General features: G+C 46.9%; 1 protein-coding gene across 2 annotated transcripts; it reads left to right on the forward strand.

The window, feature by feature from the left end:
• The first annotated feature begins 358 nt into the window (after nucleotides 1–358).
• On the forward strand, nucleotides 359–27838 carry LOC138417170 (lipopolysaccharide-binding protein-like). Of its 2 annotated transcripts, none has more exons than XR_011248007.1 (15): nucleotides 359–592; nucleotides 1323–1437; nucleotides 4408–4536; nucleotides 5361–5516; nucleotides 8336–8399; nucleotides 11207–11270; nucleotides 12354–12445; nucleotides 15099–15275; nucleotides 18111–18170; nucleotides 19333–19503; nucleotides 22072–22139; nucleotides 23498–23543; nucleotides 24442–24593; nucleotides 25681–25757; nucleotides 26649–27745. XR_011248007.1 is itself a non-coding variant. In XM_069546958.1 (15 exons), exons 1-15 carry the CDS (start codon nucleotides 469–471, stop codon nucleotides 26679–26681), a joined length of 1440 nt encoding a protein of 479 aa, XP_069403059.1. In that variant the 5' UTR covers nucleotides 359–468; the 3' UTR covers nucleotides 26682–27838. The 2 variants fall into 2 exon arrangements, 1 of the variants encoding a protein (XP_069403059.1); XM_069546958.1 differs by having other exon boundaries at nucleotides 24442–24505; nucleotides 26649–27838.

The following is a 27838-nucleotide window of genomic DNA, read 5'->3' on the forward strand; positions in this document are numbered from 1 at the left end:
GGTCTTAGCAAGCTGGGCTGGTAGAAGGACCAGTTGGAAAGAGGGATTGCAGCCAAGTAGTGGGGGCCTTCCCTGCCAGGCTGTGTGTTTAGATTTCAGTCTGTAGACAATGGGGAATGAATGGAAGGTATTCAGCTAGAGAGAGAGGTGTGGGGAGGATGGCTCCACTGGCAGCCCTGGGCAGCAGCTATTGGAAGAGGAAGCAGCTGGAGTTTGTGCTACTAGTTCTGCTCTCAGGCCAGAAAGAAACCTCAAAAAGTGTCACAAGCAACCTTTGCCCCGTATCTCAAGCTGCAGAAACTTGGGCTGCACCAAAGCCTTGAACTTTCTCAGCCCCTCCTAGCTGGCTCAGTTCCTCATCCGGCCCCTGGCTTTATAAGCACCTAAGATTCTGCTATCACCTTCACTAAGGGAGACTCCTACAAAGAGACTCTGACCCATCCCTGCCCAGAAGGAGCTGAGGACGGGATGATGGCCAGACCATACTATATGGTAGTGGCCCTACTGTTGCTGGCAGAGTTCACCAGGTTTGAAGAAGGAACACCTAATCCCGGGTTCGTGGCCAGGATCACCGGAAAAGGCCTGGAATATGGTAAGAGAGGGGTGTGATTTCTCTGGGGCTCCTTTCTGCCCACCAAACTGGTGTGGTCATCGGGTTGAGGAATCACAGGCTGGGGTTCTGCCACTGCCTGGCTTAGAAACCTTGGATATCAGCCTTAGAAACCTTGGGGCTTCAGATTCCTCATCTTGAATGACAGAAGCCAAGGATAGGACTAGATCAGTATTTCTTCCCAGAATTAGAATTAGAATTAGAATTAGAATTAGAATTAGAATTAGAATTAGAATTAGAATTAGAATTGCTGGGACACATATTAAAATACAGATTCCAGAGACCCACCCAAGACTGGATGAAGTTGGATCCGGACATCTGCATTGCTCACACGACCCAGGCAATAGTCAAAAACCCTAAGGTTTGACCAAACTGCAGTCAGGGATTCCTCAAAAGCCCCACTGTATCCCACTATTGCTTCCACAACCTTAATCCGGATGAATAAATAACAATGATTGCCACTGACCTGGCACTTTGCATTCATGATCTAATTTAATGCTCAGACTCAGGTTAGTATCATCATCATCGTTGTTGTTACCTTTTTATAGATGGGGGAACTGAGGCTCAGGGAGTATAAAGAAATTCCTTGGGATTACAATAGTATGTGGTAAATCCTGCATTTCATCCCAGTCCACATGACTCCAAAGCCCAGCCATTCAACTGTTATATTTAGCTACCTCCCACTGAATGTGTTAACTCTATGTTCCCCCAGCCCGTCAATATGGAGAAGCCACCCTGAAGAATGAGCTGTCCACCACCAAGATGCATGATTTGTCAGGAAGCTATGGAATTGGTTGGCTTGGAAGTGTGAACTATGTGTTTAGTGGGTGAGGTCTCTGTTCTCCATGGGGGCAGCAGAGGGGGAAGAATGGGGACCGAGGGTCATGGGGAAGGGGGATAAACATTGGACCATCACTTGGACTAAAAGTAAAGGGATCGTGGCCAGCTCTTGTGGGACTTTTGGAAGGTGCTATGTGTTTTTTGAATCTTCTGAATTAGAAACCATTCATCAGTTCCTATGCCAGCCCTGCAAAGATCAGCTCTGGATTATTCCTCTGCCAGGGAAACCTGGGTGCTTCCCTTGTGGCTCAGATGGTAAAGAATCTGCCTGCAATGTGATAGACCTGGGTTTGATCCCTGGGTCAGAAAGATCCCCTGGAGAAGGGAATGGCAACCCACTCCAGTATTCTTGCCTGGAGAATTCCATGGGGAGAGGCTACAGTCCCTGGGATCACAAAGAGTAGGACACGACTGAGGGACAAACACACAGGGAATCCTGGCTACTCTCCAGATCAAGGACCTGTTTGAGACGTACCATCCACCCTTCAGAGCCTGTTAGGGGTTGCAATCAAGGACTTTAAGTCTTTCTGGACCTTGTCCATATTTTATTTGCATACTGCTCCTTGAAGATAGCATCCACACATATCCCCAATAAGAAATGAAGAAGGAGCCTCCTGGTCTCTGGTTAACAGCCCTGGTTTCCCTTCTCCCTCCCTGTGAGATGTAACTGACCTTACACTCCCCCAGCTTTTTCATATTCAGCCCTAGAATCCTCACCCCTTACTCTTTTTTCATTCATTCTTTGATTATATAAATTCTTCCCCAGCTTCCTCAATGTCCAGAATAGGTTCTTGGGGATCGTTTGTCCATCACTGACAGAAAAGGCTGCTTCTTAGAATCCTTCTCAAGTCTCTCAAGACAATTTCCCTGAGATAGTCGGCAAAAAGAAGCCATTTTAAATTTATGCACAGACAGTAAATATCTAGGACATGCCACTTACAGGGCGATGCCCCTTACCACAGCCCTAGAGTACCCCCTTGCACTTGGTGTTCACAGTGAGTTACTGTGGTCTGTTAACATCCGGATCTACCACCAACTGCAAACTCTCCAGGTCAAGGACTGAGTTTTGAATCTCTGTGGCCCCTGTGCCTGGAGCCAGGTCTGACAGAGCAGGAGAATCTCAATGAATTTTTGTTGAGTGGACAAATAAGTGTTGATCTGACAAGAACCACCAACTTAAATGACCACAGTGAGTAATGAAGATGAGTGTCCCAGGCAAGGTGAATGTATCCATCAGTCACTAGCTGGGAAAGTAGAACCCATGCCAGGAACTTCAGTGGAGGGAATAGCATATAAAGAATTTGCTACAAATTGAGAGTTGAAAAGCCACTTTGAGAATGATGACGCAACCTAAAATTAGCAGCAATGAAAAGCTACTAACATCCTCTCTAAAAGCCAGAGAGAAAAAGACAAGACAAAAGACAAAATCAACCGAGTACACGATCTCTAGAAAGGATCTAAGGATCTCTAGAAGGGAGCTAAGATCATGAGGGAAGGGACTGTCTGCAGGAGCTGCCCCAATGTGGAAATGTAACCAACACTACCAAGACACAATCTGAGGCAGAGAGGAGAAAAAATATTCTGGCTTCTCCCCTTTTCCTATCCACTCATCTCTTCCCAAAGCATCCCATTGGCCGGTTGTTCTTTGCAACACCAGTTGCAAAGAATTCTGGGAAATGTGGTTTGCACACATCATTCCCAGTTAACATATGTTTAGAAGAAGGGACGAACAAGCAATGGACCTGTGAACAAAAATAAACAAATGACCAGAGCAATGTTTACCTGGAAGGCACCTGCCCTCTTTAAAGGGGTCACTGCTACTCACCTGCAGTCGATTGAGGCTGTAAGGGAAAGTGAACAATGTTTTATTTTAAACTCTATAGGACAAGAAAAATGTATCTACAGCATATTTCTCATATGTGTGCCCCACAGGTCCCAGGATCTAAATAGTGAGCCCTTATTTGTATTCCAAGTGGGTTAGGGTGGGAATACAAAAGGGAAGCTGAAGGATACATAACGCAAAGCCAACTCACAGTGTTACGAAAGTGAGATCCAGATGCTTGCCATTTGAAAGGGGAAAGTTTGGTGGAAAGGAAAGTTTGTGCTATTTCAGAGGCTAGCAACCAAAGGAGAGGGTGGAGTCAGTTCCAAAGGCCAACTCCCCGCTGACAATCAGTGGGCAAGAGTTTCAGGGGGGCACAGGTGGAGGGAGCGGGCTGCATGCAGAAGCGGCATAGTCAGCTCTGCCAGTCACCCTGGAACTGGCCATCCAGTGGTCTGATCAGCATCATCTTGACTCTTAAGTAAAATTAATCTATAGTTACAGAGTTGGTTTGTTCCCATTTCTTGGAGGCTGATTCTTGGAATTATGTCATAGCTACCTTCTGGTTATCATGTGGTTAACTTCTTCCACATAGTGGGAGTTTCACTATATACAAAACGGCTCAAAGGATATGGCTCAGAATATTATCTGAAGCCCTTGAGGAGGAACTAAAGGTTCTTTCTTTAATGACTAAACTATTATTGTTTGGTCTGGTTTGACTAGTTTCCTTTGTTTCTGCGTTTTCTCACTTCTCCGATTAAAACATATTCTTTGACTAAAGTTTTTCTACAGAAAGGCAGGCAGACGGCATGGGGCCAGGGGCAGACCATCCACAGGGTCCTCAAGGTGGTGAGAATCCAGTAAGTAGGATAGACATGGGCAGCTCATGAGGGCGGGTGTCAGAGGCCAGAGGAAAGTCTTTGGTCTTGGAAGCTTGGGGAAGAAAGGCTTCCTGGAGGAGGTAAAACCTGAGCAGACCATGAAGGATGTGAACGAAATGATTTATTTGTCCTTTTTGGTTTAAGTCAGTAAACTTGAAAGAGTGTGAGAGGCTGAAGGGGACTCTCAAGATTCATTTAGAGGACTGATGTGCCCCTGGTTTTTCTGAGTCTGATAATCTGTCTTCCTTCCCTAGAATGAGGATCCATCGCTTCTTACTCCAGGACTCCCAGCTGAGTCTACACCCAGGTCAGGGTATCAAAGCCTCCTTGTTCGATAACTACGTATCTGTCGGTGGGAACTGGAAGGTGGAAAAGTCTTTCATGTGAGTAGTACTGGCATTAGACTGTCTCTTGACTTTGGGCAAGGGCATATCCTCCCCTGGGCTTCCCTGGTGGCTCAGTGGTAAGGAATCCGCCTGCCAAGTAGGAGACGCAGGTTTGATCCCTGGGTTGGGAAAATCCCCTGGAGAAACAAACGGCAACCCACTCCAGTATTCTTGCCCCAGGGACAGAGGAGCCTTGCCAGGCTCCATGTGGTTACAAAAGAGTCAGACACAACTTAGAGACTGCATAACATAAAACAAAATGTCCTCCCCCGGTGGAATTCCCTTACTGGGTTGAAACCTCTCCAGTCAATAAATGATGCAGATCTGACCATCCTTAAGCCTTAGTTTCATTATCTGTAAAATGGGGTCAATAATAATCCACCTCATAGGTGCAGTTGTAGCTTATACAAAATAACAGTTATAAGGCATTTAGCAGTGTGCCTGGCACACAGCTAATACTCGACACCAGCTGTGTGTGCATGCTAAGTCACTCATGTCCAACTCTTTGCAACCCTACAGACTGCAGCCCACCAGGCTCCTCTGTCCATGGGGATTCTCCAGGCAAGAATACTGGAGTGGGTTGCCATTTCTTTCTCCAGAGGATATTCCTGAACTAGAGACGGAATCCACCGCTCTTATGTCTCCTGCATTGACAAGCAGATTCTTTACTACTACCCTACCTGGGAAGTTTAAAAATTGAGACTCAGGACCCACAACTAGTTGGTGGGGACTGAGAGACAAACTTGGGTCTGCATAAGTTTGGCTCATCTTCTCAGAGGTGACTGACTCTGTACCCTTTGCTTCTCATTTCTCCCACCCAGCACCTTACACGGTACATTTGATCTGAGTGTGGACAGCATTTCCATCTTGGTTTCTCTGAACTTGGGCAAGGACCAGTCTGGGCGACCCACTGTCTCTGTGATCCACTGCCACAACTCCATCAGCCAAGTCAGTGTTGAAATTTCTGGACACATAAGGTAAGTGACCCCCAAACACACTTGCTGGAGATTGTCAGAGCTGCCTCAGCAGCCAGCTCACCCAGGGGACGCCTCCGATGGGACATAAGAGCAAAACTGAGGATCCATCAAGATCAGAGATCAACAAACTAAGTAAGGCCTAGGGGCCAAATCCACCTGCCAACCATTGCTTAAATTTATCTATTTTTAAATATTCATTTATATATTGGGCTGCACCAGGTCTTAATCGTGCATGTGGGATCACTAATCTTTGTTGCACTTGGGATCTTTAGTTGTGGCAAGCACCTTCTTAGTTGCGGTTCATGGGATCTAGTTCCCTGACCAGGGATTGAACCTGGGCCCCCTGCATTGGGAACATGGAGTCTTAGCCACCAGACCACTAGGGAAGCCACAGCCACCAGTAAGCAAAGTTTCAGTGGAACACAGCCATGCCCATTCATCCAGGACTGCTTTAGTCTGACAACAGCAGTGTTGAGTAGTTGGCAGAGACTATTTGGCATGCAGTACCCAAAATATTGACAATCTGGCCCTTTAAGAAACAGTTTGCCAATGCCTGGGCAAGACTGTCTTCCAAGGCAAGCCCGCATTTCAAAGTGATTTCCCTGGAAGGTCCGATCAGTGAATGTGGGATGAACGGTGGTGGTCTGTGGGGCGACAGCCTCTCACTGGGTTTGGGTTGGCAATGCGTCACTCAGATCCCAGCAGGACACACAGGGCAACGCGAAAGGCTTAACTGACAAGAGTCAGTGGCAAACAAGAGGGGAATATTAACTGGAGTGTGGGCAGGATGAAGGAGTGGTCAGCAAGGGAGGCAAGGAGGTTACCAGAGCCTGAAGGAACTGAAATCTCAGAGGAGGGACCAGGGGACAGGACTATAGTGGTTCAACAGGGAGGCGCCTGGTATAAGTACCCCATCTCCTCTCTCCTTCCTGCCTGTGCCTCCCACTAGCCAAAACAACCAGCAGCCAGAGAGCAAGAGAGTTTGGGAGATGAATCTCTAGACATCAGCCCTCCAGGACACAGAGAAGAGCAGAATGGAGTTGGCAGGGGAGCTTCTCGCCTGGAGAATTCCATGGACAGAAGAGCCTAGTAGGCTGTAGCCCATGAGGTCGCAAAGAGTCAGACACGACTGAGCAACTAACACTTTAACTTTTCAAAACATATATAATTAGTCCTCTATAAATACATTTTTAGTTTGGGAGTGAGGGTTTCTTCCTGTCATTTGTTACTATAAATAATGCTAGAAGAATAACCTTGGGGAATAATACCATTTTATACCTGGTCAAATAAACTCTAGGATTTATTCTTAAATTGGTATGTGCATTTTGTAATTTTAATATTTACCAACAAACTTCCCTCCAAGGGACTTGCTAGTTTTCACATCCATTAGCAAGGTAAGAAAGTACGATGGCCATCACAGGCAGATCATCAGAGATTAAGCTTTTTGCCAATCTGAAAGGTAACAGTGTCTCAGTTTTAGTGAGTGTCTATCTTGTGAATAATGTTGTGCATCCTTAAGAGCCACGTATTTCATGTTTTCTAAACAGATTATTCATATCCATTCTTATTCTTCTCGGTCCACCGTTCCTTCTCCCCAAGAAATGTTTAAAACTTTTGACATACAAATTCACCAGCCTCCTCTAAGTTGCAAGTTACAGAAATTCAACTCAGGTGTTTAAGCATTGAGAATGGACTTGACTGGCTCACATATACCTAAAAAGTCTGTGCATGCTCAGTCACTAAGTCGTGTCAGAGGATTTTGCAACCCCATAGACTGTAGCCCGCCGAGCTCCTCTGGCCATGGGATTTCCCAGGCAAGAATACTGGAGTGGGTTGCCATTTCCTCCTCCAGGGGATCTTCCCCACTCAGGGATTGAACGCACATCTCCTGCATCGGCAGGCAGGTTCTTTACCACTGAACCACCAGGGAAGCCCCAAAAGTCCATGGAGGAAGCCAAAGCTGTGATTGGCTTCAGGTGTTTGATATTGCCAGGAATCTCTCTGTCTCCTGGGTCTAGGTCTGACAGGTTAGTCTCAGACAGGGTCCTCCACTCTCAGAGTGGCAGAGATGGTCGCAGAAAGCCAGGTTTCCTTGTCGGTTAGAGCCCATCTCAGCAAGCAGGAGCAGCCTTTTCCGTAGGGCTCCAGGCAGAGCATTGGCGAATAAGAACTTTGACCAAGTTCTTGTTGGTCAATGTGGGGTCACAAGGCCATTCCTTGGATCAATCATTTTGGACTGTTATTGGCTGAGCCAGGGTCTAGGGCCCGCCTCTAGACCTAGGGGTTAGGAGTAGGGTTAGTCCCACTGAACCACCAGTTCTGGAAATAGGAAATGAGTGGATTTTAAGGAAGGAAAAGAATATTGGAGATGTTGATGTATATAGTTAATACCACACCCTAACTAGCCTACTCTCACCTATATTTCTGATTTAGCAGCATACTATGGGTCACCATCCCTCAGATTAAGTTCATCTGGCTAGGTCCCTTGGAATAACACACAGGAAAGCTCAGATCCAGGGGTAACCCTTCTCTTGGGAAGTGAAAGTGAACGTGTTAGTCAGTCGTGTCCAACTCCTTAGGGTTCCATGGACTTGTAGCTGGCCAGACTCCTCTGTCCATGGAATTTGCCAGACAAGAATACTGGAGTGGATTGCCAGTGCCCCCCTCCAGGGGGTCTTCCTGACCCAAGGATTCAACCCACATCTGTGTCTCCTGCCTTGGCAGGCGGTTTCTTTACCGCTAGCGCCACCACTAGCCCTCTCTTAGGAGTCTCAGCTAATCATAAAGTGGGTTCTGACCTGATTTCCTCTTTTCTCCAGCTGGATCCTGAACCTCTTCCATGAAAGAATTGAAAACAACGTCAAACCCATCTTGGAACAAAAGGTAAACAAAAGGATGAGCAGATTTGTAGTTAACACACAGATCATCGGCATGTGCACGTTTGGTGTGTAGACAGGCTTGGCTCTTAAATATGCTGTCACTGGAATTTGCTTAGCAAAACCTTCTTCAATCATGACGTAAGGATAATGTCAAGGCTTTTCCAGATTCATATAACCACACATGCTAAATTGGCATTTGGAGCCGAAAGAGTGATATCTCAAATAGAGGAAAATATTTCTCAAATAATGTTCCCTCTCCTGACCCCGTAAAATGCACCACAGTGAAAATAGCAGTGAGGTCAGCCCTTGGTATCTCTCACCTCTACAAAAAGCCTTGGTCCTAGAGGCAAAGAGGTACCTCTTCCATTTCCCTCTGTGTATCTTTGGGTGAATTGAGGGACCCCCTGGAGTCTCAGTTTCCTCATTGGTTAAATGGAGACAATAACCCCTATTTTGAAGGGAGCTGTGAGGATTTGGTTGGATAGAGGTACACTGGGTGTGTTCAGAGGGCTCACGTTATTACTGTTACAGAGTCATTTCCCATCTGGGTTTCACCTCCTTGAACCCTCACTGTTGAGCGCATGAACTCTGTAAGCAGATACTTTGGGAAAAATCCCAGCTCTGCCACTTTGCTGGCTGTGATGCCTTGGTTAACTGGCCTAACCTCTCTGGACCCTAGGATTCTTATCTATAAAATAGAAATAGGGCTTCCCTGGTGGGCCGGTGATTAAGACTCCTCACTTCCACTGCAAGGCGGCAGGGTGCAGGTTCCTTCCCTAGTTGGGGAAGTTCTTCATGCCGTGAGGTGCAGCCAAAAAAATAATAGAAAGAATCATATAGCACCTACCTTGGAGGGCTATTGTGAGGACCATACAACATCATAGCTATAGGCACTGACCAGTGCCTAATACAGAAGAGCAGCTAGCTAAAGGGGGCAAGCTTAAAAAAGGGGAAGGGCAAGCTTATTTTCATAGACATGTATGCTCCTGTAGCCCTGTGCAGCAGGTTGAGGCCGTATCTGCCCTACCCACATAGGAAACATGGGCCAGAAAAATCCCGGTGCCATGCGTCCAGTGGGAAGCGGGGCAGGTGTCAGAGAGGCTAAGCACAAGAACAGACAGTTTCCAAGGGTGCGGTCACTGACTGGCCTCCACGGGGCTGTGAGTGCAAAGCCCCAGGTGGCTCTGCAGAGAAGGGGGCTGAGGGTGGATGGACGCAGGCCTGGAAGGGCTGGCTGCCCAGGAGTGCTGCCTTTACCCTCTGCTTCAGGAGAAGCCAGGCCAGGCGCACCCGACGCAGGCTGACTTGGAGTTTGCATCAAACAGTGGTTCCCAAGGTGGGTACAGCTCCCCCATAATCATTCAAATTATGCAGAATGATAAAATGAACAAGGGATTCCCTACATGGTCCCTTTTCTGTTTCTTCTCATGTCAAAGGGGAAGTCTCCATTTAGGGCTAATACGTGCTGAACACTTTCCTTTAACAAAGAGGGGGCATTATCTTGTGGGCAGCTATATCTAGCCCACCTTGCAGAGTGGCTTTTCAACCCCTTGGACTCTTTTTCCCAGGTATATCCTGTTTGTGCCAAGGGATAACAGTTTCCCTTTGACAACAGTGAGAGTTTTCTGTATTTTTTATTAAACGTCTGTAGCTTTTAGGGGCTTCCCCGGTGGTTCAGACAGTAAAGAATCTGCCTGCAGTGCAAGAGACCGGAGTTTGATCCCTAGATCAGGAAGAAAGGAAATGGCAACCCACTCTAGTATTCTTGCCTGGAGAATTCCATGGACAGAGGAGCCTGGCGGGCTACAGTCCATGGGGTCACGAGTCAAAGACGACTAAGTGACTATATAGTTTTTAAAAGGACACTTGGCATAAAAGAAATATTAATTACTTTAACAGGTAAGAAAGGAAAATTCATAGAAATGGTATAGATAAGGCTAACGTTAGGAAATGACAAGCTTCCAACTTCTGGGATCTCCCATTCTTGACACGGAGGAGGAAGCTGGTGGCTGGCTGAGGAAAGGAATTCTCCTGGTTGTGCTTTGGCACGCCCTCTGGTGGCCCTAGTGAGTACTGCCTGCAGACCAGGCACCGAAATCCTTCACAGATCCGGTAATTCCAGATGGCAAGGAATCCCAGTAGGAAGACAGGGTAAAGGAGCAGGAGAATGGGGCGGTGGAGCCTCTGATATAAGAGCTGCCTCCAACACCTAGAAGCTCTTCTGTTTTGTCCCTCTGATCTCTCTCTGTCTTTTTTTCTTTTCTAAAATATTTTTTGATGTGGACCACTTTTAAAATCTTTATTGAATTTGTTACAATATTGCTTTTTGTTTTATACTTTGGCTTTTTGACCAGGAGGCATGTGGGATCCTAGCTCCCCAACCACACCCCCAACATTGGAAGGCGAAGTCTTAACCACTGGACCGCCAGGGAAGTTCCCCCAACCCCTGCTGTCTAATAAATGCACACTGCACTTCTGGGCACTTAGCAACCAGTGGGCATTGAACTGAAGACCATGACAATAGCAGACTTCAGGGCAATGCCGACTTGACCAACATCTGCTTTTAATGAGGGTTCCAGAAAAGTCTAGGAACTTAAGCTGGGCAAACACAAATGGGCAGCGACCAAGTGCTGTGGTTGATGGAGGTCTCATCTCCATTTTCATCATATTCCCCCTCCTCTCCACTCACCTGCCTACAGGGTGGGCATATGACCCATGGTTCCTGAAGTGGCGGTGGGGAAGTGGGCAGGGACACGGCCTGGGAGGGAGATGGGGAGGGACTCACGTGGCTGTCTCGTCCACTTCCGGCAGATCTGCGAAATGGTCAGGAAGTCAGCAATCTCCCGCTTGGAGCCCTATCTCCGCACCCTGCCAGGTTTGGAGCCCTCCTCTCTCCTCTGGGTGCTGTCAGGTGCCGCAGCACCCAGTGCCCCTGGAACCATCACCATCATCTCCCAAGAACCCTGGGAGAACTTTCCCCATCGAGTATTTCTCCATCCTGCATGTGGACATCTGAGGGTCTGCTCTCTGGAGACAGGGGCATAGGTGATCGAGGGCGGGGACTCAGCAACCTGCTGGGTGCACCGGTGGGCAATGGATTACAAACACATGGGAGAATCACTTGCTGACTCTGTACTGGCTGCTTGAACAAAACAGGGGTGCTCTGAGATTCCCATGCACCCCTGAGCCTTGCCCATCTGGCGTCCACAGTACCTTGTACAATCATACATCAGGTCAGGTCCTCCCCTCTTCTTAAAGCCATCAAAGACTCCCCTGACTATCAGAATATCAACTCCACAGTGGGTGATACAGCATCGCATGGGCAGGCCTGACTGCAGCTTCGTCATGCTCTGGGCAACTTGGCTGGTTGGAATCACATGGGTCCCTGTGATTCCACTAATACACCGTGTCCCATACTTCTATAAGATCTCTGCATGTGCCATTCCCTCTGCCAGGAGCATCCTTCCCCGAGTCTCCCCTTCTGCCCGCCCTGCCAACCAATTGACACCTATTCCTCCTTCAGATCTCGGCCCAAGCAAAACCTCCTCTGACTCTATATCCCCCATGTCACCCCCTTTATATGGCTAGCATCATCCTATGAATTTATGCTACCTAGCAGAGTTGTGATTTTATATCTATTTGCTCAAATACTTGTCTTGTTTTCCCTTTTGGATTGCCAGCTCCAGAAAAACAGAGACTTTGACTCTCCTACTAACCTGTTTCATTAGCCTCTTGCATTCATTGTGCCTGGTATATAGCAAGTACTCAATAAATATTGAATGAATGAGTGTATGAAGCACTCTTTTTGTGACTGAAGTTACCATTGATCAGCACCAGCCCCATTTTCAGTCTCCAAAGGCTATATGGGAAAAGAGCGCCATAGGTTTGCACAGTGCACAACTTGAACAACTGTGTTTGGCTCCCTTGTTCATAATGCTGTCTCTCTCCTGCTCCATAGTCACCTTGATGATTGACCAGATTGCTGGCATTGACTACAGTTTAGTAGGAGCTCCCCAGGTGACCTCCCAAGGCCTGGATACGCCCTTCAAGGTAAGGGGCTGTAGAGAAAGGGCCTTGGAGCCGGGGGCTGGCAGAAAACCAATTCTCCCTCTCAGAGTTGGCTTCTCCTCTCCTCCAGACCATCTGCTTGTCAGTCCATGTCCCTGACCAGTGCCCACAGTGGGAAGATGTGATACACAGCACACACTGTGGAACAAAACCCAAGATGAGGTCTCTGAACCAGCACGGTAAATCCGTCTGGAATCCAGAAGACCTGAGGTCAAATCCTTAGCACTTATGTGCTGAAGAACCTTGGGAGAATTACTTAACTTTTCTGAGCCTCCATGGAATTTGAATAATAATAGCCTTATATCATAAAGTGACTGTGGGAATTAAGTGAGATGTGTATACCGTGCATAGCCAAGTGCCTGGCACGTAGTATGTATATGGGCACCAGTATTATTACCTCCTGCCTTACTCCCTATAGTAGACTGAAGAATGGCTCCCTTAGAGGTCTGTGTCCCAGTCCTCAGAATCTGAACATTTTACTGTATATGGCAAGTGGGATTTTGAAATATACGGTAAAATGTTTAATTAAATGAAGGATCTTGAAATGACAAGATTATCCTGGATTAATGGGCTAGCTGTTGTCATCACAGTGCTGTGCTTAGTCACTCAGTCACTCTTTGCGCCCCCAGGCTCCTCTGACTGTGGGGATTTCTAGGCAAGATTACTGGAGTGGGTTGCCATGCCCTCCTCCAGGGGATCTTCCCAACCCAGGAATCAAACCGGAGTCTCCTGCATCGCAGGCAGATTCTTTACCAGCTGAGCTAACAGGGAAGCCAGTTGTAATCATAAGGGTCCTTATAACAAGGAAAAGAAAGAAAAGAAAGTGAAGTCACTCAGTCATGTCTGACTCTTTGCGACCCCATGGACTGTAGCCTACCAGGCTCCTCCGTCCATGGAGTTTTCCAGGCAAGAGTACCGGCATGGGTTTCCATTTCCTTCTCCAGGGGATCTTCCTGACCCAGGGATCGAACCTGGGTCTCCCACATTGTAGGCAGATGCTTTACCATCTTTTACCATCTGAGCCACCAAGGAAGCCCCTTATAAAAAGGGGGCAGGTGATAAAGGACAGGAGGTTATGTGACAGAAGCAAGAGCTTGGAACGAAAGGTCAGAGTGATGCAAGAGAGGGGGCCAGAAGCTAAGGAATGCAGGTGGCCTCTAAAGGGTAGAAAAGGAAGCAGATTCACCCCGGAAGCCTCAAGAAGGCAGACTTGCCAACATCTTGAGTTTTAACTTCTGACCTCCAGAAATGTGAAGGACTACAATCTCTGCTGTTTTAAACCGCTAAGATTACGCTCATCTGTTACAGCAGCAGTAGGAAAAGAATACACCCTGTCTTCATTCTGGTCTTTCCCACAGCCCCTGTTGAGCCAGGTCCTGGACTGTCACCCTCTCCAGTTTTATTTATTTAACTAACACCTAACACTTACAGGGCTTCCCTTGTGGCTCAGACGGTAAAGTGTCTGCCTGCAATTCGGGAGACCTGGGTTTGATCCCTGGGAGACCTGGGTTTGATCCCTGGGTTGGGAAGATCCCCTGGAGAAGGAAATGGCAACCCACTACAGTATTCTTGCCTAGAGAGCCTGGTAGGCTACAGTCCATGGGGCAAAGAGTCGGACACGACTGAGTGACTTCACACTTACTTTACATGCTTTTTACTCTGAGCGTGCATGCTAAGTCGCTTCAGTCATGTCCGAGTCTTTGCAACGCTATGGGCTGTAGTCTGCCAGGTTCCTCTGTCCATAGGATTTTCCAGGCAAGACTACTGGAATGAGTTCCCATGCCCTCCTCCAGAGGATCTTCCGACCCAAGGAGTGAACCAATGTCTCCTGCCTCGGCAGGCGAATTCTTTACCACTAGTGCCACCTTGGGAAGCTCATCTCACTATAAGCCAAGTGCTATTTTAAGTATTTGTACAAATGTTAATGTATGTAAATTTCATACCGCGTCTATGAAGTAGAAACCATTAGCATCATCCCCACTTTTTAAATTTTTTAATTAATTTTTTTGGTGGTGTCGGTCTTCGTTTCAGGACATGGGATCTTTGCTGCAGCATGCGGGGTTTATCCCTGCGGCACACAGGCTCTCTGGTCAGAGCATGAGGGCTCCAGAGCACAGGCTCCATAGTTATGGCAAATGGGCTTAATTGCCCAGTTGCCCCCGTGGCATGTGGGGTGTTAGTTCCCCAACCAGGGATCGAACCCGCACCCTGTGTGTTGCAAGGCGGATTCCTGACCTCTGGACCACCAGGGAAGTCCCACAACATCTCCATTCTTCAGGTGAGGGAGTTGAGGCACAGAGAAGTCAGAGACTTACCCAAGATCCCAGAGCGAGTAAATGGCAGGCCAGGATCCAAAACCAAACAGTTAAGCTCCAGAGTCCATACTTATCGCTGGGCAGTGCTCCCTCCCCTGCATCCTGGGCCTGGAAGAACACAGGACATAGCTCCCACCCAAAGAAAACAGTCTACGATAGGGGAATTTCAGGTAGCTGTTAGGGCCTTCATACTGTAGGGCCACATGAATCTTCGAAGACATCAGCCCTACAGCCTAGAGAGGAATCGCCAGCCCAGCCGCCACCTGGGCCTGACGTCTCTGGTAGGGACCCTGGTAGCCAATGTGTCCGTTCGTCTGCAGGGTGAATTCTTCGGCAGAAACTGGAACACCTCCGTCCCTTTTGATGCTCCACCCATCACGCTGCCCCAGAAACATGACCACATGATCTACTTTGCTGTCTCCGAATATGCCTTCAACACGGCCAGCAGGGTTTACTACCAGGCCGGGCAGATGAAATTCACCATCCAAAATAAGCATGTGAGTGGGGGTGGGGAGGAGGCTGGGGGTCCCTGGAGAGAAAATCAGATGGGACAGTAGATCCACTGTGAGTGCTCTGGGGAGCCGGGAGAAGAATGTGGTATTTGGAGCCTGCCAAATAGTGGTTTGAATCCAGGCTGTGCCTCGGTTTCCCTCTTTGTGCGTGTGAATCCCAAGCATGCCTATTCCCCAGGAATTATATGAGAGACAGCCTGTAAGAACTTGAAGTCTGATGCATGTATGTATGTTAGCTATAGTAGCAGTATTTTATTTTTTTCAATTTTTATTTTTGGCTGCACCGTTCAGCATGCAGGATCTTAGTTCCCCGGCCAGGAATCAAACCACCACCCCCTGCATTTCGAGCTTGGAGTTTTAACCACTGGACCACCAGTGAAGTCTCGATAGTATTTTCAAAAAATAACGCAGGCTCTGGTGTGTTGTATCGGTACTCCAAGCAGCAGATGCCAAGACAACTTCAGACTTATAAGAGATTTATTAGGAAAACACCTAGAGAGATAACGGGCATTGGAGGATGGAACAGGTGGGACGAGCCCTTGAAGTAAAGTTGCTCAGTCCTGTCCGACTCCTTGCGACCCCATGGCCTGTAGCCTACCACACTCCTCCATCCATGGGATTTTCCAGGCAAGAGTATTGGAGTGGGGTGCCATTTCCTTCTCCAGAGGATCTTCCCAACCCAGGGATCAAACCTGGGTCTCCCACATTGTAGGCAGACGCTTTACCATCTGAGCCACCCGAGATAACTGCAAAGCAGAGGGAAGGAAGACTCAGCGGCAGAAGTGCTGCTGAGTCTCTAAGTCTCAGCTAAGCCGAAGGGGAGCCCCAGCACCAAGCTTGCTTATTAGAGGAGTGTGTATCAGGCGGGCATCAAAGGAGTCTGGCTCCAAGGTGAAATCCTATGTGTGATCTATTAGGTCCACCTGCAGGCAGTTACATTGAGCTTTACCTGGCAGGCCTCACCCAGTCCAGACTTGGTTCATGGCCAGTGTTTGCTAGTTTCCAGAGTGAGGTGCCCTTAGGGACTCAAGCCCGTGCCTCGCCTGTCAATCTGCATTCCCAGCCTTGATACGTCCCATTCAGAGGCCTATTTGTGGAGGGGGAGGGGGTAACTTCAGCTGAGATCCCTTCCTGGGGGCCTTGAAGACAGCTTTCTCCAGTTTGACTCAATAGTCAGTACTTTTTCTTTTTTGGCCTCCTGGTGCTTCCTTGTCTCCTCCACCACCTCCCACTGGGTCCATGATGGCATCCTATGTCCTGCCACAGGGAAAAGGGGGACACAGCAGGGCCAGCACCCTTTCCGGTTTACCCTCTCGCTTCCTCTCTCGCAGTAAGAAAATGAAGCCTTGATCGTGACTTTCAGTTTGACTCGTTGTCTTAAGCGATCCCCTTGAATCCTGAAATCTGACAAAATTCTCCAGCTCTACCACGTGGGCTGTGCCCAGTCAGGGGCTGGGAGCTGTCTGGGAGAGGGTGGTCCCAGTGTGAATGGTGTGAGGCCTGAGTGTGAGGCAGGGGGTGTGGGAGCCTGTCAACCAGCTGCTTGTCTCACAGCTGATGCCTGTGAAGGGAGGTCTGAGCAGGGCACTCTCACAGCTCCCAGTCGAGCACTGTGATAAGTGCTAAGTAGAGTTGGATAGTAAAGAAGGCTGAGTGCCAAAGAACTGATGCTAGCGAAGACTCTCGAGAGTCCCTTGGACAGCAAGGAGACCAAATCAGTCAACCCTAAAGGAAATCAACCCTGAATATTCACAGGAAGGACTGATGCTGAAGCTGAAGCTCCAATAGTTTGGTCACCTGATGCGAACAGCTGACTCATTGGAAACGACCCTGATGCTGGGAAAGATTGAGGGCAGAAGAAGAGGGTAACAGAGGATGAGATGGTTGGATGGCATCACCAGCTTAATGGACACGAGTTTGAGTAAACTGAGGGATAGTGAAGGACAAGGAAGCCTGACATGCTATAGTCCATGGGGTCCCAAAGAGTCAGACAACTTAGTGACTGAACAACAATAATCAGTATCACTTCAGTCGCTCAGTCATGTCCGACTCTTTGTGACCCCATGAACTGCAGCACACCAGGCCTCCCTGTCCATCACCAACTCCCGGCAGCCCAAAGAAACAGTGGGGATCTTTCTTTTTAATATTTGCTTATTTAGCTGCCCCAGATTTCAGTTGCCCCATGCAGGATTTTTAGTTGTGGCATTTGGGATCTAGTTCCCTGACCAGGAATCATACTTGAGCCTCCTGTATTGGGAGCATAGAGTCTTAGCCTCTGGACCACCATGGAAGTCCCAAGGGTGAGGATCTTGAAGGGGGAAGAGATGGAGAAAGGTGTGCTGTCAACAGTTATAGGCAGGGCTCTCCAAGCTGAAAGATGAGCAATTCCAGGGCATGGGTAGAGAATAGCACCATGAAAGACTTCTGGCCAGAAAAAGAGTTTGGGGTTGGGGAAAGCCATATCTGAAAGCACGTTAAGTCCAGACTGTAGTGGTTACCAGCTCTTGTTGGCCCTTTAGGGGAGAATCCTGAGAAGTGATAACAATCATAGACATTTATTAAGCCCTTCCTATGTTCCAGGCCCTGCACTTAGCTCTTTACCTTTAGAATATCTCGTTCAGTCCTTGCACACCCCGTACAAGTGCTATTATGATCATCCTCCTTTTCCAGATACAGAACCTAACAAAGTTTATCAACCATAAGTCAGCCAAAAACTGGCGGAAGCAGCATCTGAGGCCCCATTGCCTGACCTCCAAGTCCACGCCTCTAACTACTCTGGCATCCTGCTTCTCAAGTGGCTTTTTGCTTGGTGTGTTGCAGATTCCCTTGGACTTCCCAATCCAGCTGCATACCAGCTCATTCTGGGCCATTATTCCTCAGGTAAGACCTTAGGACAAGCCCATTGACATGGGCCAAATGTTGAGATTGTGTGTGGACATCTACAAGCTGTGCATAAACTTTCTCCGAACAAACAGCTTACTTATTAACATAGTGGATAAAAGTAAGCAACTAAGTAAGTTATTAAGTTTTTTTTGCCTCAAAATTTCCATCATTCTCTGACTTCTGGAGGCATGAAGACACAGGATCCAGATTCAGATTGCTTGTGTTTGAATCTGGGATCTGCTGTTTCCTGTCTTGGGAACTCAATCTTGTTGGGCCTCAGTTTCTTCATCTATCAAATGGGAACAACTCTAGTACCTGCCCCCACTAAGTTGCTGCTGGATTGGTCGTTATCAAATGGGGGATAACACTCAGCCAGGACAAATATTCAGGATCCTTCCAGGGTGCAAATGGGACATATTGGGCAGGCTAATAACTGGGGTCTAGACCAACAGTCAGTATTTGTTTGCTGTTTATGTATAGCAGAGCTGAAAAGTAGCAGGAGCAGAGTGGAGAAGAGTTCTCAGCCTGCCCTCTCTTGAGCCAGGCAATTCAGCTCTGGCCCCAGATTTGCACACTAATCAACACAGTGTAGGAGGCAGTATAGTGACCATCCACTGTTATTGGAGCTTGCCCATTGTGGTATTTCTACCCATCCCGATACATTATCAAAGTGCTCTTTGCAACCATAAAGCCATCCACTGAAAAAGAGTTCTAAAAATATAATTCCCTACTAACAAATATTTGGAGAATATTAGCTAATTTTTTCTCTCACTATTTTGAGTGTTTTTTCTTCTAAATTGGATATTGTCACATGTATGAAATTTTTGGCCATTTTCATGGAATAAAGCGAAACTACATTTTGTGTGCATATCCCCATTACTATTGAATTTTAACATGTATGCATTTATTTATAGCCATCAGTATTTCTCATCAACTAAATTGCTACATTAACCATTTGATATATTTTATATATTTTTTAACTTAATATATTTATATATATACATATAAAATCCCCATCATCCTATGATTTTCCACTGCCAGTTCAGGGTCCTTGAAGATTTGAGTCTTGGGGGTTCTGCCCATCTGGCCTTCCCTAGTACAGCTCAAGGTCCCTCTGTCTGTCTCGTATCCTCCCCTAGTATCTGCCCTATTTTTCCAGCTGGCCATGTTGTATCCTAATATGGATCTAGAGCTTGAGACATCACCTGAATCAGCTCCATTCCTGACATTCACTCCCGGAAATGTGACGTTCATGCCAGTGATGGACATCCAGGCCTTCGTTCTCCTGCCCAATTCTGCTGGCCGCAAGTCCCTCTTCCAAATCAGGGCGGTAAGTCTGAATCTGTCCAGGGCAATAAAAGGTCATGTTTGCTATGGGTAGAAGCTCCTCCCTTGGCTAAAGGACTGGGAGACTACACAGCTGAAGGAGCTGAAGGCTATTTATTTCTGGTGTGTTGTGAGTGGGTCTTGCACGCTTGGTCTGAACAGCCAAGCTTCCCCATATAGCTAATCAAATCATAACACTATCAGAGTTGCAAGAAACCTTAAAAGTCATTCACTCCAGCTGAGGTGGAAATTTTTAGCTTTCTCGCCGTTACATTTACTTAAATTGAAATTTTATTTAATTTAAAGCATTGTTGTTGTTGTTTAGTTGCTAAGTCATGTCAGACTCTTTGCAAACCCATGGACTATAGCCCTCCAGGTTCCCCTGTCCATGGAATTTTCTAGGCAAGAGTACTGGAGTAGGTTGCCATTTCCTACTCCAGAGGATCTTCCCAACCCAGGGATCAAATACTCGTCTCTTGTGTCTCCTATATAAACCTATTTAAAATGTTATAAATAAAAATCATCAAATTACCTTTTTAAAGAAAATATAAAATTTAAAGAACTTTTAAAATAGCAATACTGTCCAAATTCATTCACAGATTCAACACAATCCCTATCAAAATCCCCTCTAGTTTCTTTGCTTCCAATGAAGGGAGTGCAGTTTCAATCCCTGATCAGGGAACTGAGATCTAGGAACCCACATACTGCACGTGGGGCCCAAAAAAACAAATAAACAAACAACAAAACCCTCCTTTCTCCACCCAAAGAACCAGAAAAACAAAGTCTAGTAAAATAGAAAACTTTTAGACAATAATTGTTTTACCATAGCTTCCTGGTGGTTCAGATGATGAAGAATCTGCCTGCTCGAAGGGAGACCTGGGTTCAATCCCTGGGTCAGGAAGATCTCCTGGAGAAGGGAATGGCTACCCAGCCAGTATCCTTGCCTGGAGAATTCCATGGACATAGAAGCCTGCCGGGCTACAGTCCATGGGGTCCCAGAGTTGGACATGGCTGAGTGACTAACATTTAACTTATTGCTAAACTCCAGAGAGAAAAGAATAAATGAACTAGAGAATAGAACAGTAGAAATTACCCAATCTGAACTATAGAGAAAAAAACAGACCAAAGAAAAAAAATGAAAAGAGCCTATAACAAAAGATCTAATATTCAGGCCATCAGAATCTCAGGAGAGGAGAAAGTGGGAGGGACTGAAAAGTACTCAAAGAAATAATGGCTGAAAATTCCCCACATTTAGCAAGAGACAGACAAAGCTGCAGATTCAAGAAGCTGAGCACATTCCAAACTAGATCAACCCCAAGAAATCTATGCCAAGACACATAATAATTAAATTTCTGAAAATTAGAGGTAAAGAAAAAGTCTTGAAAGCAGCAAGAGAAAAAAAAAAACCACCTTATCTCTAAGGGAAAAACTTTTCCAATGGCAGCATGTTTTTCACCAGAAAACATGGGGGTCAAAAGAAAATGATTTTTTTTTCTTTTTCTTGGTCGAGTCACTCAGCATGCAGGATATTAGTTACCCAACCAGGGATCAAACCTGCAGTGGAAGGGCAGAATCCTAACCACTGGACTGCCAGGGAATTTCCAGATATGATATATGTCAAGTGCTATCTTAGCTCGGGCTCCCATGACAAAATATCATAAACTAGCTGACTTAAACAATAGAAATTTATTTCTCAAGTTCTGAGACTGGAAAATCCAAGATAAGGTCGGGAAGTAACACACATTGCATTGGCCAGAACTCAGTCCCATGGCCACACCTAAATGCAAAGGAAGCTAGGAAGTGTAGTCCAGTGGGTTGTCTTATGAAACTTGAAGCTGACTCTGCCACAGACCCTTCTCTGTTCATCTTCAATAGTTCTTGGCCACTGTTCAAACTGATAATGACCTTGTCTATGCCTAAGCAGCAGCCAGCCTTCTGTCCTTTGGTAGGAACACAAACAGTGTTCCGTTTTTCCTACCACAAGCCTCTGGGATATCAATCAGGTTTCAAAGTGGAGCTGTTCAGTAATGTTGCCACAAACACTGATTCAGGTGTTACAGGTAAGATCTCACCTCCTGGAAAGAGGAAATGGACTCAGGTAGAACAGCTAACCATCATAGATAGGACAGGCTTTATGGAGCCTCCTGATATGGTCACCTGGTTCAACCCCACATCTGTAACGGGTCAACCTTAATCATTAAACATAGATGTCAATTACTGGTGTCTTTAAATGTCCCTAGGGCTTGGGGACTCTGAACTTTCGGTGGCCTGCTTACAGATGGACAGTCTCCCCATTCAAATGCTCTGTGTCTTTAGTCTGGCCTTATTTCCCCCTTCCTGATGCTTCCATGAAGATGGAGATGTCTGAAACCTCAGCTTACCTCTCTTTAAAGTCATCTGTGGAGCCACCTCCTTCCTGCCTCCTCAGTCCATAATCCTTAGGCAGCTGCTGTTCGCTCATATGTCCCACATCTGGCTGTGGTATCTATTTCTGGAGATTTGTCTCGCTCTTGGACCCAATAGCATGTCTTCATGGGCCGAGAATCTGGATCATCCTCTTTTGCTCTTCTAGAGTACCAACATCTCCATCACCATCAATGTGAACTCCACGAGGATCACTGGTTTGTTGACCACAGGGAGGTAAGAGGCCATGGGGAAGAGGAGAGAAGTGGGTGGATTGGTGCTTGTCCTAGCAGTGTCCTCTTTTCAGAGCCTTCACCTGTGCCCCACGTTTCATCCAGTCTATGCTCTGCTCCCTGCTGAGACCCACGTGCAGTGGCTTCCCTGGGAGAATGAATTCCTGGTCTCACGGTTAGATGCTGTTGGCTCATAGAATGCCCTGACCCTGTTAAAATGAACATCTCCTTAAGAGATCTTTAAAAAAGAGAAGCTGGGCTTCCCTGGCAGTCCAGTGGTTAAGACTGTGCTTCCAATGCAGGGGGCACCGGTTTGATCACTGGTTGGGGAACTAAGATCCCATATGCCAAGTGGCCAAATTAAAATAAATAAATACAGAAATAAAAAGTTAACAATGAGCATTTGGGGCTTTTGGAGTTTATGCATATGGCTTGGGGGTCTCTGCAGTGTCAGAGAAGACAGCCAAGGGCTTAGAGTATGAGACAGCAAAGCAAGGAGAATTCATGAGGACCTCACACAATTTTACCAAGGAATTATCAAAACTCCCCTGCCCTGTGAGTGGAAAACAGAGAGATTGATCCAGGGTAAGTAGAATTTCCGAACAAGGGGACCAAGTCAGCAGCCAAGGGAAAGCCTGGGAGGAGGGAGATAAATATGGTGGGTGATTTGGCTTTTATAGTGACAGAAGTCAACGTGCCAGCATCATTTATGGTGCCTCTCTTTTCTATTTTTATTGTCTATTGCCATGCTATAAAATAACGCATGCTCATGGCAAGGAAAAATTGGAAATTACCAAAGTATTAAAAAAAAAAACAGACAAAATTCCCCCATCATTTTGCCACACAGAGATCATCACCATTAATAGGTTCATGGTTCCTTCCAGTTTTTTATACATTTTTATATCATTGGAGGCATACATCACCACTTTTTTTTGTATTCCACTTTTTCTGGTTAATATTTACATTATCATAATTTCTTCAAATTATCAAAGAGCCTCAGCGAACATTATTTTTAACGATGTCACTTCTTAAGTCACAATGCATGCTTCATATTTTCATTTCATCACTCGGTAGCTGTGGTGCAAGGACTTACTTGCCCGGTGGCATCTGGGATCTTAGTTGCCTGACCAGGGATCCAATCCTGGATTGCAAGGTGGACTCTCAACCATGGGATCACCAGGGAAGTCCCACACAGTGCATGCTTAACGGCTTAAATCCACAAGCACATTGCAGAGGAACCCTTGGGTATCCAGCCCCCAGAAATGCCCTTGCCCACAAGTACCACATGCCCCACTGGTCGGGGAACCTGGGGGAAAGTACCAGCCATAGCGTGGAGTGACCTGTGCTTCTCTTTCTGCACAGTGAGCTGAAATTGGAACTGAAGCACTCCAACATCGGTTTCTTCAATGTGAGTGGTTTTCCTTCAGCATTTCTTGAATGTCCTCTCCAACCAGGGCTTCATGGCAAGAAGCTTCATGGAAGGGCTCCAGGAGAAGCAATGAGATCCCAGAAAAGATGCACTGTAGTCTTGCAGGAATCAGGATATCACATCTGAAAGTTAATCATCCAAGAAGGGCAAAAAGAGTGACAGGACGTGCATGTTCAGAGCATGAGCTTTGGAGGATGATGGGTCTGGGCTCGTCCATCAGCTCTGCCACTTGCTACCCGTGTGACCTTGGGGAAAACACTTAACCTTTCTGAGCCTGTTTCTTTGACTATAAAATGGGAATGATAATAGCATCTATCTCGAATGGGGACTGCAGTTTGAGATGGGGCAATGAATTCAGTAAGACACCTTGACCAAATGTGTCACACATATTCCACTCTCAGTATATGTCATTATAACAAAGGCCAGGTACACAATCTCTTCTCAAAAGCCCTTGAGACTGATGAGTTTCAGAACTGGGAATTCTTGGGAGGTACTGTGGAGCATGCCCCCCTGGATCTGGGGCAGCATTCTATAATCAAACACACTCATAGTTTTGCAGCAAAATTTTAAAACATTCAAATAAAGTAGAATTTTAAAAAATACCCGCTAAATAGCACCAAGACAGTTCAAGTCATGTTTTGTCACAAAACGTGCCTACGTACACCTGTGGAGAATGAAGTTCAGAGATTTGGGATTTGGGAATTGTGAGCAAGGAACCATTTATGTGTCATGGTGACGGTCATTGTCAACCTCTATTTTGTAAATGGGATAACAGGCTGATGTCTTCAGAGTGGGGAGTCAGATGTTCTTCCCTTGGATTGCTGGTTTTTTTCTTGTCTTACTTGGTTCCTTTGCTCTGGCCCCTTCTCTGCTCCAGGTGAATTTGATGGAATCCATCTTCAATTACTATGCACTCCACACTGTATACCCCTCTCTCAATGGTAAGAATAGCTGCTACAGCCTGCCCCGTGCAAAAGCTGAATTCTTCCCTTTCTGTAGGACTCATGGTTCATGAATTCATTCAACAAGGTGAGCCTCTCTTCTGTGGTGGCTGGGGGATTAGCAATGCATGATCTTTGCCCTCGTGGTGTTCACACGTTGTTGGGAAGGCAGACATGTAAATGACAATGGTTAGATAAATGACACCACAGAAGAAAGCTGTGGGAACTAGAGGACTGTGGCAGCTAGCAGGAGGTGCTGAACACGACTTGGAGGTCAGTCTAGAGGGCTGGGTTGAGTCCCAAAGCCCAAGGAGTTAGCCCAAGGGAGACTGAGCATTCCAGGGAGTGCTGTGGAGAGCACCTGGAGTTAGCACATTTTAATTTTTATTTTGGGCTGTGCTGGATCTTCATTGCTGCAAACAGACTTCCTCTAATTGTGGCGATCAGGGGCTACTCTCCAGTTGCGGTGCTCAGGCTTCTCATCGCAGTGGCTTCCCTTGCTGCAGAGCACAGGCTGTAGGCACACAGGCTTCAGTAATTGTAGTGCGTGGGCTCAGGAGTTGTGGCTTGTGGGCTCCAGAGCGTGGGCTCCGTTGTGACAGTGCATAGGATTAGTTGCCTCACGGCCTGGGGGATCTTCCTGGACCAGGGACTGAACCCTTGCCCCCTATGTTGGCAGGCGCATTCTTAACAACTGGACCACCAGGGAAGTCCTGGGGTTAGCACATTTGGGTCCTAGGGTGAGGCGAGGTCGCTGACTTGCTGGATGACCGTAATGGAAGTAGTTCTTGGGATAGTGGCTGTCTGTGAACCCAGCGCGCCTCCTCTGATACCAGGGCCTTCTTCAACTGGCCTCACCAAGAGCTACAAGCAGCAAAACTGGCCTGGAGGAGATGGTGGTCCTTGGGGTTGAGTCCTTGCATGTAAACACTGCTCGCTGCATGTCCCAGCCCAGGCCACTTTAGATAGCGGATGAAAGGGGGCTCTTGAAGGGGCCAGTAGAAGCTCAAAAGGCTGAAGAGTGGATAGATGTGCCCTGCATCCAGTAGCGTGCCACATGTCAAAGCAGCCCACTCTCTCTTTGCATTAGCCAGCTGCAAATGCAATGTTCTGCATCTTCACATCTCCCTTGTCTCCTCTGACCAGCCCACTGCGCTCTGCTCTTTATCTTTCAGCAAAGCTTGAGGAGGGCATCCCACTCCCTCTGCCAAGGGACACCTACCTCAACAGCTTGGAGTTCCAAATCCACGAGGTCAGTGAGAAGTGGTGTCTGAATTGGGATCTCTAGACCTTCTGGGATATTTGCTTTAGGGCTGATGGATACTCAGGGGAGTCCCTGACCCTCACATAGATCCTGAACTGAATCCTCATAGGAAAAGAATTTTTGTTTTAAATTTTGGAGTATAAATGGCACGTTTTGATGATCTGGAATCTTGGCTTCAGTCAAATAGCTCAGCTCCCAATAATTCAGCTCAAACATGATAATGGAGCACCTTCAGTGTACAAGGCCTGTTAGCCATTGAAGGCAGGATGAGGGTGTAAAGGGGTCAGATTAGATGGACCACTTGAGCTGATAAGGGGCCACCTGAAAAGCCCAGAATGTCCATGGCTGTGAGCCCCCACTAGGCCCCTGACCAGGCTTCCCACCCTGGACGGGTGGTCCTGAAGAAAACCTGACGACGCTTTCTGGTGGAAGAAACATACCAGGGGCAGAGCCAGGAACAAGCATAGGACACTTTCTGACATAAATCCAGAAGTACTAGTTTACTGGTGTCATCACTGTTTAGTATGTTTCTTACTCCAAGGTAAGGGCTACATCCTTAGAAATTAATTATGTGAGGGGAGTAAACTCAACCAGCACCAGTGTGTACATGGTTCTCCCAGTGGGGGTAAAAAATTGAAGCAGGAAAAGGACATTTGTGGATGTCTTCCAGAAGTCAGATCAGGAAATCGCAGATAAATCCCTAGGGGCAGGCAGCTGAGGGGCAGTGTTTAAGGCCTCCACTGGCTTGGTTTGTAGACTGACTTGGTTTTTGATTCAAGTGAGGATTTGTGTTTTCCTGTAAAGTTTTCCCTTTCAGGAAGCTCCAATGCCGTGCAGCTCAGAAAATGATCTTTCTCATCTTTTTTGCCTTCTCTCCAGAACTTCTTGTTCTTAGGGGCCAATGTTGATTAGCCTGATAATGGAAGAGTAACTGTGGCTTGGAGGAGTGGACAACACAAGTGGACTGCCCTTGACCTTGAAGGGGTTGAAGCTGCCTCTTCTCCCATGAGTGTCTTCTGTCCTAATGGACACAGGAAACGGCTGACGCCTGAAGACACACCTGACTTCCCTCCACCCCTTCCTGTGTCTCTACACGTTCTTTCAGCTGTCCTCAGCCTTTCTCTGGGGAGCCAATTCCAACTCCTTGCCCGTGGTCCCCTAGAGAAAACTTCAGTGATGGAAAAAAACATGAGCAGTGTTCAACCACCATGTAGCCCAAAGCATGCTGCTCAACATTAAACATACACGTGAAACTTTGTCGGAGAAGGCAATGGCACCCCACTCCAGTACTCTTGCCTGGAAAATCCCATGGACAGAGGAGCCTGGAATGCTGCAGTCCATGGGGTCGCTGAGGGTTGGACACAACTGAATGACTTCACTTTCACTTTTCACTTTCATGCATTGGAGAAGGAAATGGCAACCCACTCCAATGTTCTTGCCTGGAGAATCCCAGGGATAGGGGAGCCTGGTGGGCTGCCATCTGTGGGGTCACAGAGTCAGACATGACTGAAGCAACTTAGCAGCAGCAGTGCGACTTTGTAGATGTTATTTGATGTCATGGTTAAAGGAGCAAGTCAGACAGAAATGGGCTTAAAGCCTTGTTCTGTTACTTTCTTGGTGTAGAAGACTCACTGAGACCACAGACCACCCAGCTCCTACACAGACTACAGATCTATCTGGTAAATGATTTCAATTTTAATTTGCCTGCACTGGCTTCTGTCCCTGGGCTGAGTGCTAGAAGAGGTGGGATCAGAATGAGAAAAACACAGTCTCTGCCTACAACAAGCTTAGAGCCAAAAACAGGAACCAGCAGATTTTTTCTGTAAAGGGCCAGAGAGCAAATCTTTTAGTCTTGGCTGAATATATTGTCTCTGCTGTAACTACTCCACACTTCTGTTGTAACAGAGAACAGCCTGCTAGAGTATGTGTGGCTGTGTTCCAGTAAAGCTTTATTAAAAAAATAAAAATAAAAAAAACAGGCAGCAGGCCAGATTTGAGCAATGGGCCACAATGTACAAACCCCTGGTCTAAAATAACCCACCAAGAATAAAAGGGATTTACACCATGAA

The sequence above is a fragment of the Ovis canadensis genome, chromosome 13 (genome assembly GCF_042477335.2).
Source record: "Ovis canadensis isolate MfBH-ARS-UI-01 breed Bighorn chromosome 13, ARS-UI_OviCan_v2, whole genome shotgun sequence".
Lineage (NCBI taxonomy): Eukaryota > Metazoa > Chordata > Mammalia > Artiodactyla > Bovidae > Ovis > Ovis canadensis.

Coding starts and splice junctions, on each gene's coding strand:
- LOC138417170 (XM_069546958.1), top strand. CDS start 469: ATGATGGCCAGACCATACTATATGGTAGTGGCCCTACTGTTGCTGGCA. Junction 18,171..19,332: donor TCTGGGCCATTATTCCTCAG/GTAAGACCTTAG, acceptor CTATTTTTCCAG/CTGGCCATGTTGTATCCTAA. Junction 25,758..26,648: donor TGGAGTTCCAAATCCACGAG/GTCAGTGAGAAG, acceptor CCTTCTCTCCAG/AACTTCTTGTTCTTAGGGGC.